At 45.1% G+C, this 18,300-nt stretch overlaps 1 protein-coding gene across 4 annotated transcripts; it reads right to left on the reverse strand.

Moving 5' to 3' along the window:
• Positions 1-971: 971 nt before the first annotated feature.
• Positions 972-17,613, reverse strand: LOC100015925 (zinc finger protein 420-like). Of its 4 annotated transcripts, none has more exons than XM_007490143.3 (4): positions 16,994-17,613; positions 11,741-11,867; positions 11,322-11,414; positions 972-7,920 (listed from the first exon to the last, which is right to left on the reverse strand). In XM_007490143.3, exons 1-4 carry the CDS (start codon positions 17,024-17,026, stop codon positions 5,669-5,671), a joined length of 2,505 nt encoding a protein of 834 aa, XP_007490205.1. In that variant the 5' UTR covers positions 17,027-17,613; the 3' UTR covers positions 972-5,668. The 4 variants fall into 4 exon arrangements, with proteins under 4 accessions (XP_007490205.1, XP_007490206.1, XP_056676218.1 ...); XM_007490144.3 differs by having other exon boundaries at positions 17,144-17,612; XM_056820240.1 differs by lacking the exon at positions 16,994-17,613 and having other exon boundaries at positions 972-3,199; positions 5,782-7,920; positions 11,741-16,983.
• Between the last annotated feature and the right edge of the window lie 687 nt (positions 17,614-18,300).

Here is an 18,300-nt window from a genome sequence, read left to right on the forward strand (position 1 = left end):
CTTAACCGTAACCTTAAGATAATGTTCCAAGGTAGAGTCTGAGAAATCTCAGGATTCACACCACTGAGCCACCAAACTGTTTCCATCTATTGATTTTCTCCATATACACCACAAGTTTAGCTCATCTGAATATCCAGGAGTTTGTGGGCTGTCTCTCCCAATAGTCTGCGAGTTCTTGCTATTTCTAGTACTTAGCACCATGCCTGGCACATAGTAGGCACTTGCTAAATGTTAACTGCCTGGCACGGAACACGCTTAGATTTGCCCTTTCATGTGGATCGTTCTTGGTGCCAGTCTGCTGCGGGGCTTTGGGGGCTACTCTGGCTTGTGTGTCTGAGAAAAAGGCCTCTCGCCGCCTCGGGACGTGGGATTCGATGCGTTTGCCGAAGGGGTGGACCTGCTCCTCCGATCTTTCCTTTCCGGCATCAGCTAGACCTAATGCTAAGAATCCGATGGGAGATGAGGCAGCTGCTCTTCCTTGGAGTTCTCTGCCAGTCTTAGGTGCAGCCCAGAGGCCCCATTCCTGGCTGATGGAGCTGCACGGCAGAAGCCACCTGTGTGCCCACCAGCACAGAAACATCTGCAAAGGTGCTGTGACCCTGAGAAAGGAGAGTGAATCACTGCTCCCTCGGGCCTCCACGTGGGCTGCCTTCCCCATCGGGGCGTCCTGCTCGCTCAGAGTACGCAGAGAATCAAGAAATGCCTGGTGTTCAGCCGAGTTCTAAAACTACCGCAGGATCGGGAGGGTGAGCAGTGGACGGTGGCCACTTCCTGCCCTCATACTCTAATGCACAAAGCAATGAGAGCAGATGGAAAATGACCCGAGTGGCGGCTCTTTGGCGGGACGAGGAAGCTCCTCCTAACAGAGGTGTCCCTCGAACAAGAGAGCTATTTTGGGGATGGGCACAGCCATTGTCAAGGCAGAGAAGGAAAAACACAACAAGTTTATAGAGTGAAACACAGAGAAGGGCTTTGGAGTTTATCTACTTAGATTTATTAGTTACTCTAAAAGCTGTACAACATAGATTCACAGTTTTATATGAAATCTCTTTTATTCTCATGTATGGAAATGTTCATGTGTGTCACGTTTGTAATAATAAACTTTTTTAAAAATCCTTTGGGTTGGAGTGGAGACGAGACAGGCGGACCAATGAGAAGGCAGTGGTGATGGGCGGCTCAACTCTGGTGGTGGTTGTGTGAATGAAAAGAGGGAAGAAAAGACAAGATTTGCCATGAGGGGGAGAGGATTCACGCGAAATGAAGAGTTCTTGCTGGGACGGCAAACTTGGATGACTAAAGGCTGGTGGTGCCCTCGCCAGGCATAGCGAAGTTTGCAAGAGGGGCAATGTGGGGGGACATGGCTTCCGTTCTGGATGTGTTCAGTCCAAGATGTCGGCAAGGCATCCAGCTTAAGTGCTCAACAGGTCGTTGGTAGTGTGGAAGTGGAGCTCCAGGTGGAGGCAAGGGTTGGAGATGGAGATCTGAGAATCATCTGCATAGATTACCGAGTACACAGGAGCTGGCAAGATCACTCGGTGAGTGTAGGGAATAGGGGAAACCCTATTAAGTGGGCACAACGTGAATAAAGATCCAGCAAGAAAGATGGAGGGTCAGAAAGTAGGACAGCCAGGAGGGTGGAAGCACAAAGATTGGAGAGCAGAGAGTATCTCAGAGGAAAAGGGAGTGAACAGAGCAAGTTAGTGCTGCAGATGTGTTGAAGACTGAGAGCAGGTCATTAGGTTTGATGATCAGGAGCGCAGCAGGAACCTCAAAGAAAAGTTTCAGTTCAACAATGAGGTATCAACCCAGAGAGCAAATGCTTTACAAGATGGGGGATGGAAAAATACAGGATTATGATGGGCAGACATGGGTGAGATTGGGGCATAGTTATACCCATCGGGAAAAGCACCAGTAAATAAAGAGAAATTGATTAGAAAGGCAGGATGATATTGGGTTTCATCCATTAGAAGTAAAAGGGGGCAGCCTGGTGACTGGGTGGATTTAGGGTCAATCTAGAGATAGGAGGCACCAGGTTCAAATCTGGTCTGACACTTCCTAGCTGTGTGACTCTGGGCAGGTCCCTTAACCCCCACTGCTTAGCCCTTAGCACCCTTCTGAGTTGAATTAACACACAGTATTGATTCTAAGAAGGTAAAGGTTTGGAAAAAAAAAAAAGGGATGAGATTTCGGGTATCTCCAGAAGGGCGAGTCTTGGCAAAAAGGGCCACCTCTTCCTTCGACCCTAGAAAAAGTGTGTGTGTGTGTGTGTGGGGGGGGTGATGACAGATGTAGAAAAAAGGGAAACTGAAGTCAGAGGGCAACCAAATGAGATACAACTATAACTGGGAAAGGCTGAACAAAACATCAAAATACACCAGAACACACTCATTTCTGGTTGCTAAATCAATGTGTGGGCAGAGATTCATTTGTATTTGAGTTTGACATCTAGGCGAATGGCTTCGATTTTTTCAGTGATTAAATTAGGGGGTAGTGCAGGTCTCTGGCAGGCATGCACAAGTGTGGCTTTATGAAAATTGCCATCAGGGATGGTCTGGAGACGGTCTCCTTTGTCACCATTGGCTCTTCGGGCAGCAAGATCAAAAGGCAATACTAAAGGAAATTCAGACTCTTCTGGAAGGACAAATACTGACGCTGAAATACTTTGGTCTAGGTAGAAGACAGGACTCACTGGAAAAGATCTTGATATTGGGAAAGACTGAATGATAAAGGAGAAAGGAATGGCTGGGGATAAGATGGGTAGATCGTATCATGGAAAAGAACCTGGATAAACCAAAGGAAGTAGAGGACAGAAGGGCCTCGTGTGCGACAGTCCATGAAGAGTAGGACACAGCTGAACACCACCACTCAGCCTTACCTTACCAGGCACCAGGCCCACTAGGCCTCTTCCTGTGGCCATCTACATGCCACTGGCCATGCTCTTCTCCAATATCAAGCTCTCGTTGTAGATAGTAACCAAGCCAATGCTACTATCCTTAGAAAAGCTGTGTCTGCTATTGGTCTCTTGGGCTCCAAATTGCCATCTCTGATTTCTGTTTCCAATGAAATAAGAGGTCATGGAGGCAGGAACTATGGCTTGTATTTGTATTGCCAATACTTAGCATTGTGGTTGGAGTATGGCTACTGCTTAATACATTCTTCATTTATTTACTTCAGGCAGGGATACCAGAGAGGAGGCTTGCTGCAACAGACTAGGCGATAAGAAGCTGAATTAAGGAGGTCCTATGGAATATTTCAGTCAAAAACAGCAAGATTTGGCAATTGACTGGGAAATGTGCATGTGCTGAACATAACAGAAGGGAAGAATTTAATTGTAGGCAGCTAGGAAAGGCAGAATTGGAAGGGATAACCTGAAAATGCATGAGAGAATATCATTACTGGGTGGAGGTCTGGGAGTTGGCAAGAGGGTCTGGGACCAAAGGCACAAGATAAGGGATTAACCTTAACAAGGTGCAAGGATATCTTTCTTCCTCTACAATAGAAGGAAGAACATTTGATATGTGGAAGAGGCATGAAGAAAGAGAAAATTTCATGCATGCAAAACAAAGCAAAGGACTTCAGCTGTCAATCAAGAAAGAACATTCCAAATAGAATATTCCCAGGAAAGACAGTTGAAGAGTCAAGCCAGGCTGAAGGAGGAAGATGCTCTGAACTGGCCCCCTGTTAGCTTCTGTCCTAGGCTGAAGGATCCCTGGAGGGGCGGGGGGGTGAGGGGGGGAGGAAGACTTCTGGAGCCAGGCTAAGAAGAAATTAACTTTTGTTGGTGGCTTAGAGTGTGAAGAACTGATTGTATATTTGAGATTTGAGTTTGAAGGAAGAAAGATTAAACAGTTATCCTCCCATCTCCCTGACAGATTTTTGTGTCACAGTTATGACAGGACTGACATTTCCCAAAATCCTCCTAACCCTCCTTATTGATTAGGGATAACCCTATCCCTCTCACCTCAATTTCCATCCTTGTCCTGTTTGTCCCAATAAACCTCTTACCTGAGAAAGAGGGAAAAAGTATCTTCTCTAAACCTCACAGTTCACCTTTGAGTTACATAGAAAGGTGGCTGACTAACAGTGGGGAGGGAAAGGGAGGCAGGAGGGTGTGGGTGGAAAACTGGGAGGTGAAGACTGGAGGGTAGGAAATATCTTGATCTATTAGCCATCAGTAGTGATCAATAGGCAACCCCAGAGTATCTTCTCTATCTCTCAGAAGTATCTCTATCTCCATTACCACAAGGCACTCTCAGGTTTCCCCTAGTATCTCTCTAGTCACTCCAGAGTATCTCATTTATTACTACTAGAAATATCTCCTGGGTGTCCTATTTCTAATACAGATAATTACAGGAATCTCGGAGGAGTGGGGTATGGAGATCAGAACAAGCACTAGATTGTTACAATTTTCTTGGCAAATCCAAGAATCTTATGTCAGCTGCAATATGTGTGAACTGGGAAAGAGGTTACTGGAAGGGGCAACTAGGTGGCTCAGTAGATAAGAGAGTCAGGGCTCAAAATCTAGCCTCAGACACTTCCTAGCTGTGTGATCCTGGGTAAGTCATTTAACTCCAATTGCCTATCCCTTATGACTTTTATGCCTTAGAACTGATAACTAATATTCCTTCTAAGGTAGAAGATAAAGATTAAAAAAGGCAAAAAACTTGAGGAAGAAGGAAAAGGAATAGCTGCTGTGAGGAAATACACATGGATTTACACACCTCCTCATTTGTGCAACTTAGTCTGGGTTCTCAAGGCTGATTGAACCAAGAAAACAAACATATACTGTAATCAAATGACATAAATGGAAAGGATGAGACACCAACACACTAAAAGGAAATATAGCAAAATGATAAAAATCCAGCCAATTTGTGGATTTGGGGTGCACACATGAGCACGTGTTACACACTGCACAGGTACTGGGGTGCTTTTTTGCATTAAATAGTTGTGCCGACTTTTTTCCTTTCTAATAAATACTATTTATTACACAAGAGGACTACCTAGGAGGAAGAAGACTATTTGGGACGACTGTAATATAAGAAAGAAGATATTAATAAAAACTTTTTGTTAAATGATTAATAGCCCTGAAATCTTCATGTTGATTCTATTCAGAAGATTTCTCTCCAGTATGAATGCTGGAACATTTGCCATAAACTAAGTCTAATGCAGTACATGTGGGGTTTGTGGAAGGTAGGCAAGAAGGGGAAAGGGTTTAGGAGAGAAGCTCTGAAAAATACACTGGAACCTGCTGAATCTTTAGTCTGAGTTCTCTCGTTTTGAATTAGTGTTGGGTGAAATCCCTTGTGTTCATAACATCCATATGACTTTCCAATAGAAATGATCTGATTTTTAGGATTGGACTCTGGCTAGACACACTTCCATGATCACCATTTCACTAGATTTCTGTCTTCAACAGGAGCTGACATCGAGTAATGTTTGCTTTGGAAGGTCTCCCTTTAATCATGGCATTTGTAGAGTTTCTTTCAAGAATGAATTTTCTTTTTATTTTTTCCCAAAAACCCATACCTTCTGTCTTGGAATCAATACTGTGTATTGGTTCCAAGGCAGAAGAGTGGTAAGGGCTAGGCAACGGGGGTCATGTGACCCAGAGTCACACAGCAGGCAAGTGTCTGAGGCCACTAGGACCTCCCATCTCTAGGCCTGGTTCTCAAGCCACTGAACCACCCAGCTGCCCCCCAGTATGAATTTTCTGATGCTGAGTAAGCTGTGTTTTTAAGCGGAATGACAATACACATTCATTACATTCATAAGGTTTCTCACCAGTATGAATTCTCCTATGTCGAGTTAAGTGTGTACTAAGGCGAAAGGCATTCCCACATTCATTACACTCATATGGTTTTTCTCCAGTATGGATTCTGGTATGCCTTTTAAGTTCTGGTCGGTGGTTAAAGGCCTTCCCACATTCATTACATTCAAAAGGTCTCTCACCCGTATGAATTTTCTGATGATGGGAAAGTTGTGCTCTCAGCCGAAAAGCCTTCCTACATTCACTACATTCATATGGTTTCTCACCAGTGTGAATTGTCTGATGTTCAGTAAGTCCTGTCCTTTGGCGAAAGGTTTTCCCACATTCATTACATTCATACCGTTTCTCGCCAGTATGAATTGTCTGATGTTGGGTAAGTCCTTGGCTCAGGCGGAAGGCTTTCCCACAAACTTTACATTTATAAGGTTTCTCTCCAGTGTGAATTCTCTGGTGCTGAGTAAGTTGTGAACTTAAGGGAAAAGCCTTTCCACATTCATCACATTTATAACATTTCTCTCCAGTGTGAATTCTCTGGTGCTGAGTGAGATATGAGCTCAGGGGGAAGGCCTTCCCACATTCATTGCATTCATAAGGCTTTTCTCCACTATGAATTTTTTGATGTAGTGTAAGTCCTCTGCTCCATCGGAAGTCCTTGCCACATTCATCACATTTGTAAATCTTCTCTCCAGTATGAATTCTGTGATGTCGGGTAAGTTCTGCCCTCTGACTGAAGGATTTCCCACATTCCTTACATTCATAAGGTTTCTCTCCAGTATGAACTATCTGATGTTGAGTAAGACCTGTGCTCAGACGGAAAGCTTTCCCACATTCAATACATTCATAAGGCTTCTCTCCAGTATGAATGGTCTGATGTTCAGTAAGCTGTGTACTCAAGCGGAAGGCCTTCCCACATTCATTACACTCGTAAGGTTTCTCTCCAGTATGAATTCTATGATGTCGAATAAGATCTGCCCTTTGGCTAAAGGCCTTTCCACATTCATTGCACTCATAAGGTTTCTCTCCAGTATGAATTGTCTGATGCTGCGTAAGTCCTGTGTTCAGGCGAAAAGTCTTCCCACACTCAAGACATTCATAAGGCTTCTCTCCAGTATGAATGGTCTGATGTTCAGTAAGCTGTGTTCTCAAGCGGAAGGCCTTCCCACATTCATTACATTTGTAAGGTTTCTCTCCAGTATGAATTGTTTTATGTTGAGTAAGTCCTGTACTCAGGCGGAAGGCCTTCCCACAAATCTTGCACTTATAAGGTTTCTCTCCAGTATGAATTCTCTGATGCTGGGTAAGATATGTACTTAAAGAGAAGGCTTTCCCACATTCATTACATTTAAAAGATTTCTCTCTGGTATGAATTGTCTGATGATGAATAAGTCCTGTGTTTAAACGAAAAGCTTTCCCACATTCATTACACTCATAAGGTTTCTTTCCAGTATGAACTGTCTGATGTTGGGTAAGTTGCACTCTCTGTTGAAAGGCCTTCCCACACTCATTGCATTCATAAGGTTTCTCTCCAGTATGAATTCTCTGATGTTTAATAAGCTGTGATCTCCACCGAAAGGCTTTCCCACATTCACTACATTCATAAAATTTCTTTCCTGTATAAATTCTATTAGGTTGATTAAGCAGTATATGCTGGTAGAAGTTTTTCCCATATTCATTACCTTGATAATGCTTTTCTCCAATATACAGTCTATGTTTTTCAGTGATTTCTGAAGTATCCCTGAAAGATTTCCCACATTCATCATACTTAGAAAATATCTTTTTTGCACAGATTCTGTTATATTTTCTTAAGTCTGTATATAGTCTGAAATACTTTTTAAGTGTATCATATTTACAGAGACTCTTTCTCACATATATTCTCTGTTGTAGAAAAATGTTCAGCCCCCAATGGATGCTACTGCTAAGCTTATTATATTCTTGAACTTTTAGTTTATTATGAGATTTCTTTGGGGTGATTTTTACTTGCTGAAAATGTTTCTTCTGGCTCTGCCACCTCTGTAACTTGGCATCAGATTTCCAGGCCTTTTCTATTTTGGAAATATAGGTACTGTTCCCTGTGATTCTTTCTTGGAATGATTCTTGTACTAAAATATTTGGCTTTAGAGCTGACTTTGTGGTTTCAGGCCCAGCTCCCCAATCTGAAAGACATAAAAAAAAAAGTAATTATTGTTCCTCCTCATAAACATGGAATTTTGTCATATTTTCTATCAAGGAAAAAAGACCATCTTCTAAGCATATTTTTTCACATGTGAACGTTAAAACTACTCCATCCTACTCAGACCGTACTTTAGAATATTTAATTTAGCTATTTCCTGATTGTAACGAAGACACTCTCTTTGACAGAATCAGGAATGTCTTGTAGTACTTTACATTGCTCCACCCTACTTAGTCTAACAAGGTTAGGAATGTCTGTACCCATACTTAAGGATTAAGTATCTAGGAGGATGGCCTTTAAGAGACATGTGCAGAAATAGCTGACAGACCCCTGGGCTGTTCTAAGCCAAGTTAAGCTACCATTGGTACAGATGAAACGCAGGAAAGTGATGTAAAACCACCTACATAGGGCACATCACTTCCTCTCTTCGGCCTCTTTCCCCAGAGAGGTGGATCTGGCTGATCACTTCCTGTGAGCAGCCTGGGCGCCAGTTCGATCCTGGAACTTGGCCTGGAGAAGGTCCCTCAGACAACTACGACTGTGCTAGGAATAATTGACATTTATTGGGGCTACTGTATCATTTATAATACAATGGCAGGGATGATAGACAATGTTCTGGAGACATTAACCAATATGTTTAAAAAAAAAAACAGAAAGAGAAGGAACGTACCCCGCAAGGGACGCTTGGGCTTTTGGTATGAGAGAGAGGGGGAGAACTCCCCTTTCCACAAAGTGGGGTTCAAGGGAGACAGCAGATGTAATGGGTTGGCTCAGAGAGAAGAGGGGGTTCCAAGACTTTCCCCCTTCTGCCTTCCCTCCTTAGCTAAAGCTGCTCTCCCCAATTCACTCTTGTCCCTCTTGTCCCCTCTCCACTACTCAAGACTCAAGGGTCTCCCCTTGATTCCGTTCACTCACACTCAGCTTGGAGAACAGATAACTTTAATGTTAACTCAATCAGATAATACAAAAAGAGGAACGGGCAGGGAAGAATGGGAAAAGGAAAGTGGGAAAAGGGAGTCCCTGTCTCTATCTCAACCCTTTTCCTCCCTCCTCAAGTTTGGGGGAACGCAGACCTTGACAGCCTGAGCCCCCCTGAGAAAAAGTCAGGTAGACTCACCCCTGGGCAACAGGAGCTAAGGTAAAGTCTGCTCAGGTTCTTCTTCAGAAATCCCTTCAATTGGGAAGTGTTGGGGGGAAAGATTTCCAGTCACCAGCAGGAAAAGTGGGTAACCCTCAGGAGAAAGTCTTTATCCACCTTCTCTCTTCAACGTCTCAAGACAGACACACCCTCACTGCTCTCCTAACCAGAGTCTTCTCTCCTCAGGAATCCACCCCTGGGGCCCCTCCCCCATCAAGGTGATCAATTTCACATACTCTTCAGTCTGGCACTTTTTCTCTAGTGCCAGCCTCTATCACAGTAATAAGACTGACTCCCTTTCCCTTGGCTCAGGGGAGGCCCCCTTGGCCAAGGCCTTTAACTCCTGCCTGGCTCAGTCTGAGCCGGGGCAGTTTAAATTAACTCCTTCCTCTCCCTCTCTCTTCTCCTTAATTCCTTCTCTCTATATTAATTAAAAAATCACTGTAAGTTCCAGCTGACTTGGGTATTTTAGTATTTGGGATATCCCATGGCGACCAATTAATTTATATTTTAAGTCACAACTATAAAATTATCCTTACACACAGAAGCACTGTAGTATAATGGATGTTTGGCTTTAACTCAAATTAGGTTCAAATTCCTCCTCTTTCCCTTATTAGTTTTGTTACCAGATAATTTTAATCTCTCTGTATCTCAGATAACTTTGAAACAAAGCATGCCATCTTCATTGATGGGAGAAAAATTATCACACTGATGGAAGCACAGGTCCTTGTTAGATTGCTTTATTTTTCTCAAAATTGCATTCCAAGGATCCAAGCAGTTCATCCTGAATAGGATCCCACTTGCTGCAATTTATACAAGTTGTCAAATGCAAGATTAACATTTGCTTGTAGATCTTGATTACATCTCATTTAATCCACTGATTTTGAACTACTTGTTTAAAGGACTAGATAGTTTTCATAGTTACTGCTGGATAATACATATCTGGTCACGCTAGACCTCTTTTACTCCTATCATTTTAAATTATTTCCCTTAACATAGCTGGGTATCACTTACAAAGAGCTTTATAACTATCTTTTTACCTAACAATAATTCTGGGAGATAGGTGCTATCATTATCCCCAACGTACATATTGGGAAACTGGGAAAGGCAAAGGTTAAATGACTTGCCTACGGTCACAAAATTGAGTTTAAACAAAGAAAGAGAGTGGAATGGAAAATGGACCTGAGACCTAAAATCCAAAGCTCCAGAGGAAGCACAAAGGAGGGAGAGGAAAACAAACAAATAAACACATAAATTAGAGAAAGCCTGTAGCAGGCCTTAGGAGCCAGGGAAAAAGGACAATGCAAGTGTCTGAGGGCAGACTTCAACTGAAGTCTTACAGTCTTCATGTCTAGCATTCTATCCACTATGTCTGCTCGCTGCCTCTAACATTCTAGGCCTTTTACTCTTTCACATAGATTTTGTTTAATTCTTGTTTTGGGGTTTTATCACTGCACTCATTTCCCATGATTCACCCTCCCATATTCTATTGAACAAAGAAAAACAGTTAAAGGAGATCCCCAACACAGTGCCTGTGTCTACTCCAACAGCTCATCCTTCTCTACAAAGAGGTAAGGATGTTTCATCCCAAGATTGGTCCTTACATTTGACCGAGTTGAGAGGATATCTGGTGCTACTTTCATTTGTATTATCATCCTCCTAATCCTGTTGTCTTTATTCTGCTCAGCTAATACAAGACTTCTCACACTCCTCTGAATTCTATGATATACTAGTATTAACTGAATTGCTCCGTCTGTCCCCATTCTTCTTGAGCCTGGCAGCTTAGGGATCAGGTGCCGGGGCCCCGGGCCCCCTCCTTCTGTCCCTGTCAGACGGCCCTTCTCCGTCTCCACTGTCCCACCTGCTGCCTTTCTTATCATCAGCCCCAAATGAAGCAATCAATCATTGAGAATCATTTAGGAAGTGTTTTCTATGTGAAAGGCCCTGTCAAAGGGCTCAGGATACAAAGGAAGAAGGAGGCTTGGTCTGGCCTTCCAGGAGCCCACTCTGAGCACAACGGGCAGAAGTGAGGCCAGAGGGAGGGCGTTAAAGCCTTACCTTCTTAGTGCCAGTGCTGAGGCAGAAGAGGGGTGAAGGCTAGACAGTGTGGGTTAAGAGACTAATCCAGGGTCATGCAGACAGGAAGTATCTGAGGCCAGGCCACCAACAGATAGGGGAGACCCCCAAGGCATTGGAAGGTGCTCAGTCACCTGATCTGTGGCTTTCCCGGGACTCAAGGGACTCACCTTGACTGCAGCTTCCTGGGACCGCCTTTGGGATCTGAGGTGCTTCCCCTCGCTCCAACTGGTAGATCACATCCGGTTTGGAAACTTCAAATCCTATCCATGGAAAATAAGAAAGTGCTGCGAACAGACAGCCACCCTGAGTCCAATCCTGAGCCCCGGCTCTACGAAGGTCCCCGGCTGGAGCCTCAACGTTTCTTTTTGGGCCTAAGAACGAGCAGTGGGAGAGGTGCCAGCCCCTCAAACTGCCAGGCCCCAGGGATACCAACAAAGACGTTCCAGGGGACAGGCAGCTTGGGAGAATGAGCCACCTGGAGTCTCTGCTCAAACACGACTGTTCAGTCGTCACCCCGTGACGCTCCCAGGCATCCACTAAGGGAGGAAGGACTCCCCGAGTCCCAGGAGCAGCCTGCGGGCCTCACCCAGGCACACGAGGTTCCAGAAGTTCTCCAGCATCACCTCCCGGTAGAGCTCCCTCTGGAATGGGGCCAGGAACCCCCACTCCTCTGGGGTGAAGTCCACAGCCACATCCCGGAATGTCACCGACTCCTGAAACGCCAAAGACACTTTTGACTCCCCACAGGCTCTCCCTCCTGTGTACCTGCTGAGAGGGGTCAGTGTGTGGGAACTGTGGAGGATTTCTCGTGTGGAGGGTTCCTGTAGCCTGGTGCATGCCCAAGCCTGAGTCCTACACCAAAGGTCAAAGGCTCGAGGCTGAACATTCATCAAGCACCTCCCACACGCCAGGCACTGTGGAAAGTCCTAGGCATTCAAAGAAAGGCCAGAGAGAATGCCCGTCCTCAAGCTGCTCAGTCTAACGGGGGACAGCGCATAAAGACAGGCTGAAGAGTCAGGTAGCTGGCAGGAGAGGGAGCATCAAGGAGTGCTACAGCCAAGGGGAGAAAGTGGTCTGGGGGGAGGGGGGGAGTTGGTTTCATCTTGCAGAATGAGGAGTCCTGGAGATCTTGGAGTCAAGAAGAGCAGCTGACTAGGAAACGCCGTGAAGGCCCTGGGTGCCTCCTGAAAATGGAGATCCTGGGAGGAGCTTTCCAGTGTCCACCCTCCAATCACACAATAACAAATACAAATAAGACTTACAGAAAACTTTTTTTTTAAAGGTAACTTAAGAAAAAAAGGATCCCAAGAATCTGAGTAGATTTTTTCAGTTTAAAAAAAGGGAAGTAACTGGCAGGAAAAAACAAAATTATAATCTGAAAAACCAGAGGAGTCTAATTTCCCATCCCCCCAGGCCTATCTCCTTTCCCAGCAGGGTGTAGGGAGCTCAGCTCTAGTGTCTAGCCTAGACCAGAAGCCCATTGAAGAACAAGCAGGGCATGGATCCCAGACCAAAGGGAACTCTCCCTCTAGACCAGTAGGGCTTCCCAGCTCTCCAAGTTCAACAATCAGCCTTTGCCGTAGATCAGACCACTTTGGGAGCACTGACATTTTGCACATCCCGAATAAGAGAGAATAACTCGACATTCAATACCCCAAGAAAGTAGCAATAGGAACAGTTTAGGCTTTTTCTCCAGAAGAATCTTGAGGTCCTAAAGATAATTCTGATTTTCTGAATTCAGTAAGTATGTTAAAACTATTAGTAAATAGAAAAAAAGAACTCCACCAAGACACAAACCCTGAAGATAAGAATGACTAAAACATTTACAAGCAATCTTGTAGGAAAACATAGCTTGGGTAAACTAGAATTTTTGGAAGAGATAAAAGCAAGCATTAAAAAAGTTTTTTAAAAATGTTAATAAGTGAAATGAGAATACTTGGGTGGGGGGAATTGCCAAAGAAATGAGAGCTATGGAAGAAAGAACTGGAAAGGGAATTAATAGCTCAGCATAAGAACAACAAAACCTTATCCAAGCGAACAATTCCCTAAAAATTAGAATGAACTGAACAGGAGTCAATGACTCCATAAGACAAAAAGAAACATTAAGACAAAGACAAAACTTTGATAAATGGAAAAAAAAGTAAGGTATCTCCCAGAAAAAAAAAACCAACCGACCTAGAAAACTAATTCAAGGAAGCTGAATGACTGGATTATCTAGTCAACACAAAGGCCAACCACAATTCCAGGTCATGATGCCACATGCTGCCCACAAAGAGGAGGAGTACTCTCAGAGAAGAGATCAAGACATGTATCTCTGCATGCACATATACATACATACATATACACATACTTCCTTTTGGGCATGGCCAATATGGAAATTAGTTTGCTTCACTATAGTTTTTAACAGGTTTTGTTTTCTTTTCATTCTCAAATGTAGGAGTGGGAGAAGTTTTTGCTGACTGGAAAAAATAAAATTTAGTTTCAGAAAAGAAACAAAGATATAATAATCTGAGACCACTAGATGAAAATTTTAAGAAAACAAAAAGTAAAATCAACAAAATAGAAATTATATCAGAAAGCTAGCTTGATGAAACAGTGAATTCTGAGTTTGGTAGTAAAGGTAGAACAATGGAAGATGATGAAACAGATAAGACTTCAGAATCAAAGTAAAAAAGAAAGGAGGGTAGACCTCAGCAATAAAATCGGAGATTACTGAACTCAGAAAAAATGCACAGTAGCATTTTTTTTTGTGGTGTCAGAGGAAACAAAGGAGATGAATAATGGTTGGGAAATGGCTAAACCAAATATGGTAAATGGACGTAATAAAACATGACTGTACTGTCAGAAATGGTGAATATGATGATTCCAGAGAAGCACAGAAAGACTTCCACAAACTGATGCAGAAGGGGAAGAAAGTAGAACTAAGAAGGCAACATCCACAATGATTACAACAATTTAAGTGGAAATAATCACAAAACAACTACAAGTGAATATTTCTTAATTATAAATAGTACATGTGACACCCTCCCTTCCTCACTGAAGAGATAAGAGAAAATATGTCCACCCTATGAATGGGCAGAGGCAGAAGATCCATGTGTTTAGAATATTGCACATATTCTCAGTTTATTTATATAAGTGACAAAAAACAGAAAAAGAAACAAAGAATCTCTTTGTTGTATTCAAATTGACCTAACAGAATGCAAATAAAGAGAATCCAATCCACAGGACGTCCAGATAGAAACTCTAAATTGATTCACTCCCAAATGTAGTTATCAGTTCCTAGAATTTCTTAACCAAGGAATCTGACAAGAGAAAGCAATTTACTTTTCAAAAGGCAAAAACTCAAATTTCTTAAAACTACACAATAAGGATGAGAAGCCAGAATAAAATATATTATGCTGAATTCATTTGAATCTCAACATTAATTACCTAGTTTTCCTCTAATTATCTTCTATCATTTTTTAAAGTTAAGAAAACATCATTCTTTCCTGATGAGAAAGCCAGAACTGAAAAGTAAAGGATGACTATTCTTATGCTGTAGAAGATTATGTATCTACTGACCCTTTCAGAATGAGTTTTTCCAAAAATTACTATCCCATTAGCAATTTGGTAGGATATAGATTTGGCCCAGCACCGTATACCACATAACACAGTAAGTAATCTAAAGGCAAAAAGTCATGAGAAGAAAAGATATAGATTGGACTGGAGAAAAACAAAACAAAACATTGCATCAAACATCTGAAAAAATCTGACCATACTCCACAAATCTATAGGGAAGCGCCTAAGACCTATTTTCCAATAGACAAGTTGTGGAAGAACATGAAGAAAGTCATCTTAGGTAACGAAAACATGAATACACTGTTAGTTAGCAAAGAGTAAACTGGTCTGACTCTATTTGATGTTTTAGAATTCTCTGAGAAATGTGGCTAACTATTCAGTGCTCTGGTGGAGTGGGTGACGTACCCAAAATTGGGATTTCAAAAACACCCACCAACCAGCAAGCTCAGCCATAAACCAAAATATTCAAATCAGTGCTTTTTGTGGTAGCAAAAAAACTTGAAACAAAGTAGATGGCAACTGATTTGGAAATGATGAAAAGTTCTATTATTGCACAAAAGAATGAAAAGAAACATAGGGCGATCTAAACAATGAACAGTGTGTGAACCAATGTGTGGTGAAAGCCAATCTGTACATCATGACAACAATGAAGAGATTCCAGAAAGGAAGCCAGAAAGACTGTTTTCTGCATTACAAGACAAAGTTGGGGAGAGACCTGACTGAATCTTTAAAAAGGGCATTAGTGAAAGCTTTTCCATTTTATTTTGCAATTATACAACTAAGGTGACTGAAAGGACATATGCATGTCCTCTGATCCAGAGATTCTCTGAAGCACATAGGTGTGAACACAGCAGGACTTTCGGTGCTGGCAAAAATGCCCAGTGATGGAGGAATGGGCAGACAGACGGTGGCACACAACTGAAACAGAACTGTATGGTGAGTGAAGACACAACTAGGCTATGAACAGGAAGAGAAGAATGGGAAGATCAGCTTGAACTGATGCAGGGAAGTTGGCAGAACCAAGAACACAATGTATACAGTGATTACAGCCATGCAAATAGAACAATCTACAAAACTGATCGGGCAGCAGTGGTAGAATACCAGGCCAGGAATTGAGTAGACCCACATTCAAATCCAGCCTCAGACAATTATTAGCTGTGTGACCCTTGCAAATTGTTTAGCCCTGTTTGCCTCAGTTTCCTCATCTGTAAAAGGAGCTACAGAAAGAAATGGCAAACCACTGCACTCTCTTTGCCAAAAAAACCCCAAACGGGATCATGAGGAATCAGCACAACTGAAACAACTAGGCGACCACAAAGGGAAAAGCTCCAGGAAGCCTCCAAGGAAGAGATGAGAAGACAGTCCCACTCCACTCTCCAGAAGAGGCGGGGAGCCCACTTCGGCAAAGCTTCGGAACGCTGCACAGACCTCCGGGATCTGGGGCCACGTTAATTGGTTTTGCTGTTCCTTTTCCTTAAACGACATAATTTGTTATGCTGTGTGGCTCTTGAAAGAAGAAGGGAGCTAGAGGGGCAACGTTAAGCGCTGGAAAGAGAGAAAGACCAGTGAAGATCATTTTTAAGAACGCAAACAACGAATGTGCTTAAAATGACCCGACACCATCCTAAGTTGTGACATTAAATAAAAACGAACCACCCCTGAATGCTAAAGATAAAGTGTCTGGTGGAGCCACGAATTCATTCGCCATTCCGGGACACAAGTCAGGACTCTAGAAAAGTCCCTGAGCTGGTTCCCCCCCATGAAAAGCTTCGTCTGCGCCCAAATCTTCCTATCGACGCCATCCAGAAGGAAAAATGGGGGAGTCCTGCCTGCTCTGGGCTGGAGCCCGGAGATCACTGGGCGGGGAGGGCAAAGGAAAGGGAGGAATTGTGGGAAGCGCCCGCCATGACGTAAGCAGACAAAACAAGCCCCAGGGCTTTCCCCGGATTATCTCCTCGGGCTTTCGGAACCCTCCGGTTACACAGCTGTCCCCGGTGGGCAGGATTCAAACTCGGGCCTCCTCCGGAGTCCAGGCCGACACCCTCCCACACTCATCCATTCCTGCCTACTTCAGATCTTCCCCGAAGGAAGGAAGGGGCCAAAGCCCAGATGTCCGCCAACCCCGAGTGGGACGGCGCCGGGCACTCCTGGAGGGGCCTCCCGGGACGAGGTCTGCACAGCAGGGAGCCCAGGAGGCCCAGAGCTCGGGGGGAAGAGGGGGACATCCAAACCTGGCCCCACCCCACACCGTCCGGCCCCGGCCAGGAGTGAGTGCCCTCACCTGGCGGGTGGAGGCGGTCCACGCTGGGGCCATCACCCTTCTGCTCCTCCCCTGGAGGCGGGGCTGTCCCGAGGCCGAGCTGCGAGGGAGAAGGGGCCGCGAGCCTGGGGAACCCCGCGCTGCTCCCTGCCGGGAACGAACCTTCCGTACCTGAGAAGGAACCGAGCCCAGAAGGAAGTTTCTACTTTACCCTCCGGCCATTGAGCAGCCCCGGGAGGGGCGGGACGGGAGCCCGCCTGCACGTACAAGGCGTACCCAGTGATTGGTCATGGAAATAAGCCCCGCCCCACGGAAGTTACTAATGGGCTGCCGGTGGGGCAGAGTCTGGCTGCGCATGCGCTCAGCGCAGCTCTTTTCCTCTGTTCTCTTTCGTCAGCCTCCGAGACCCGGCAACAGCCGTTCCGCCGCCTCCGGTGTCCCGGCGTCTGGCCGGCTAAGCCTCCGACTGTCCCTCCCCCCCGAAACAAGACTTTTGGCTCGTGCCCTGGCGGCGGCCGCGAAGGCTGCAGCGTAGCACAGGCGCCCCAGGCCCCGAGGGCGGGCGTGACTTAGCACGCTAGTGCCGGGCTGCAGGGAGGCGAGGCTGGCGGAAATGGCTTCTCATGGCTCCCTGGTCGGCCAATCCTGTGCAAGCGCGCTCTGGCTCGGAATAGAAGCGACTCCAGCAGAACGCAGCCCTGAACTTTGGGAAAGTGCATGGGGCGAGCACGGTCTTCTGGGAAGCGTAGTCCTGTGGGCGGCACTGCCCAGTGCGCACGCGCAAGCCTGCTGAAGCCCGCTTTCTTCCGAGCCTGAGGCCAGAAGGAAGGAAGGAAGGGTGGCACCCAGGCCTGCTGAAAGGAGGGCAGGATCCCATGGTTATAAAAGAGTTCCCATAGGCGCTTCCGCTGCTCGAGGGAAGACTGAAGGTTGGCCGCTCCTGTGGCAGCCCCTCCCCGCAGGGAGTGCCCACCGGGGGAGGAGGGAAGGGTCAAGGCGCAAAGCCTTGTACAGGCTGTACTGGGAATCATCTAAGGAAGCCACCCCGGAATTAGGAGGCAGCCACACCCACCGCTCAGTGCACCTAGTGGGCCTCGGGGACCCAGGTGTGAGGCTGCCAAGGGGGTCAGCAGGGGGCTAGATCTGAGAATCCTCGGCCTGGACAGGGCTATGAAAGGCGGGGCTCCCCGGAATACCCTGAGTCCGGAATGGACCCCAAAGATCCGGGGGGAGTGAGTGCTGGTCAGAAGAGGCCACACATGTGGCCCCCAAGAAATCAGTAGGAGTTTGGGAGAGGCAGTGGATGGCCTCCCCGGAATATAGCCCTA

This window comes from Monodelphis domestica, chromosome 3, assembly GCF_027887165.1.
Source record: "Monodelphis domestica isolate mMonDom1 chromosome 3, mMonDom1.pri, whole genome shotgun sequence".
Classification (NCBI taxonomy): Eukaryota; Metazoa; Chordata; class Mammalia; order Didelphimorphia; family Didelphidae; genus Monodelphis; species Monodelphis domestica.

What these genes read in the sequence shown, in the direction of transcription:
- LOC100015925 (XM_007490142.3), bottom strand. Translation starts at nt 12,044, where the DNA reads ATGAATGTTCAGCCTCGAGCCTTTGACCTTTGGTGTAGGACTCAGGCT. An exon ending in CTGGAACCTCGTGTGCCTGG is followed by an intron (nt 11,415 to 11,740) that starts GTGAGGCCCGCA and finishes TTCCATGGATAG; the next exon opens with GATTTGAAGTTTCCAAACCG. An exon ending in CCCAGGAAGCTGCAGTCAAG is followed by an intron (nt 7,921 to 11,321) that starts GTGAGTCCCTTG and finishes TATGTCTTTCAG; the next exon opens with ATTGGGGAGCTGGGCCTGAA.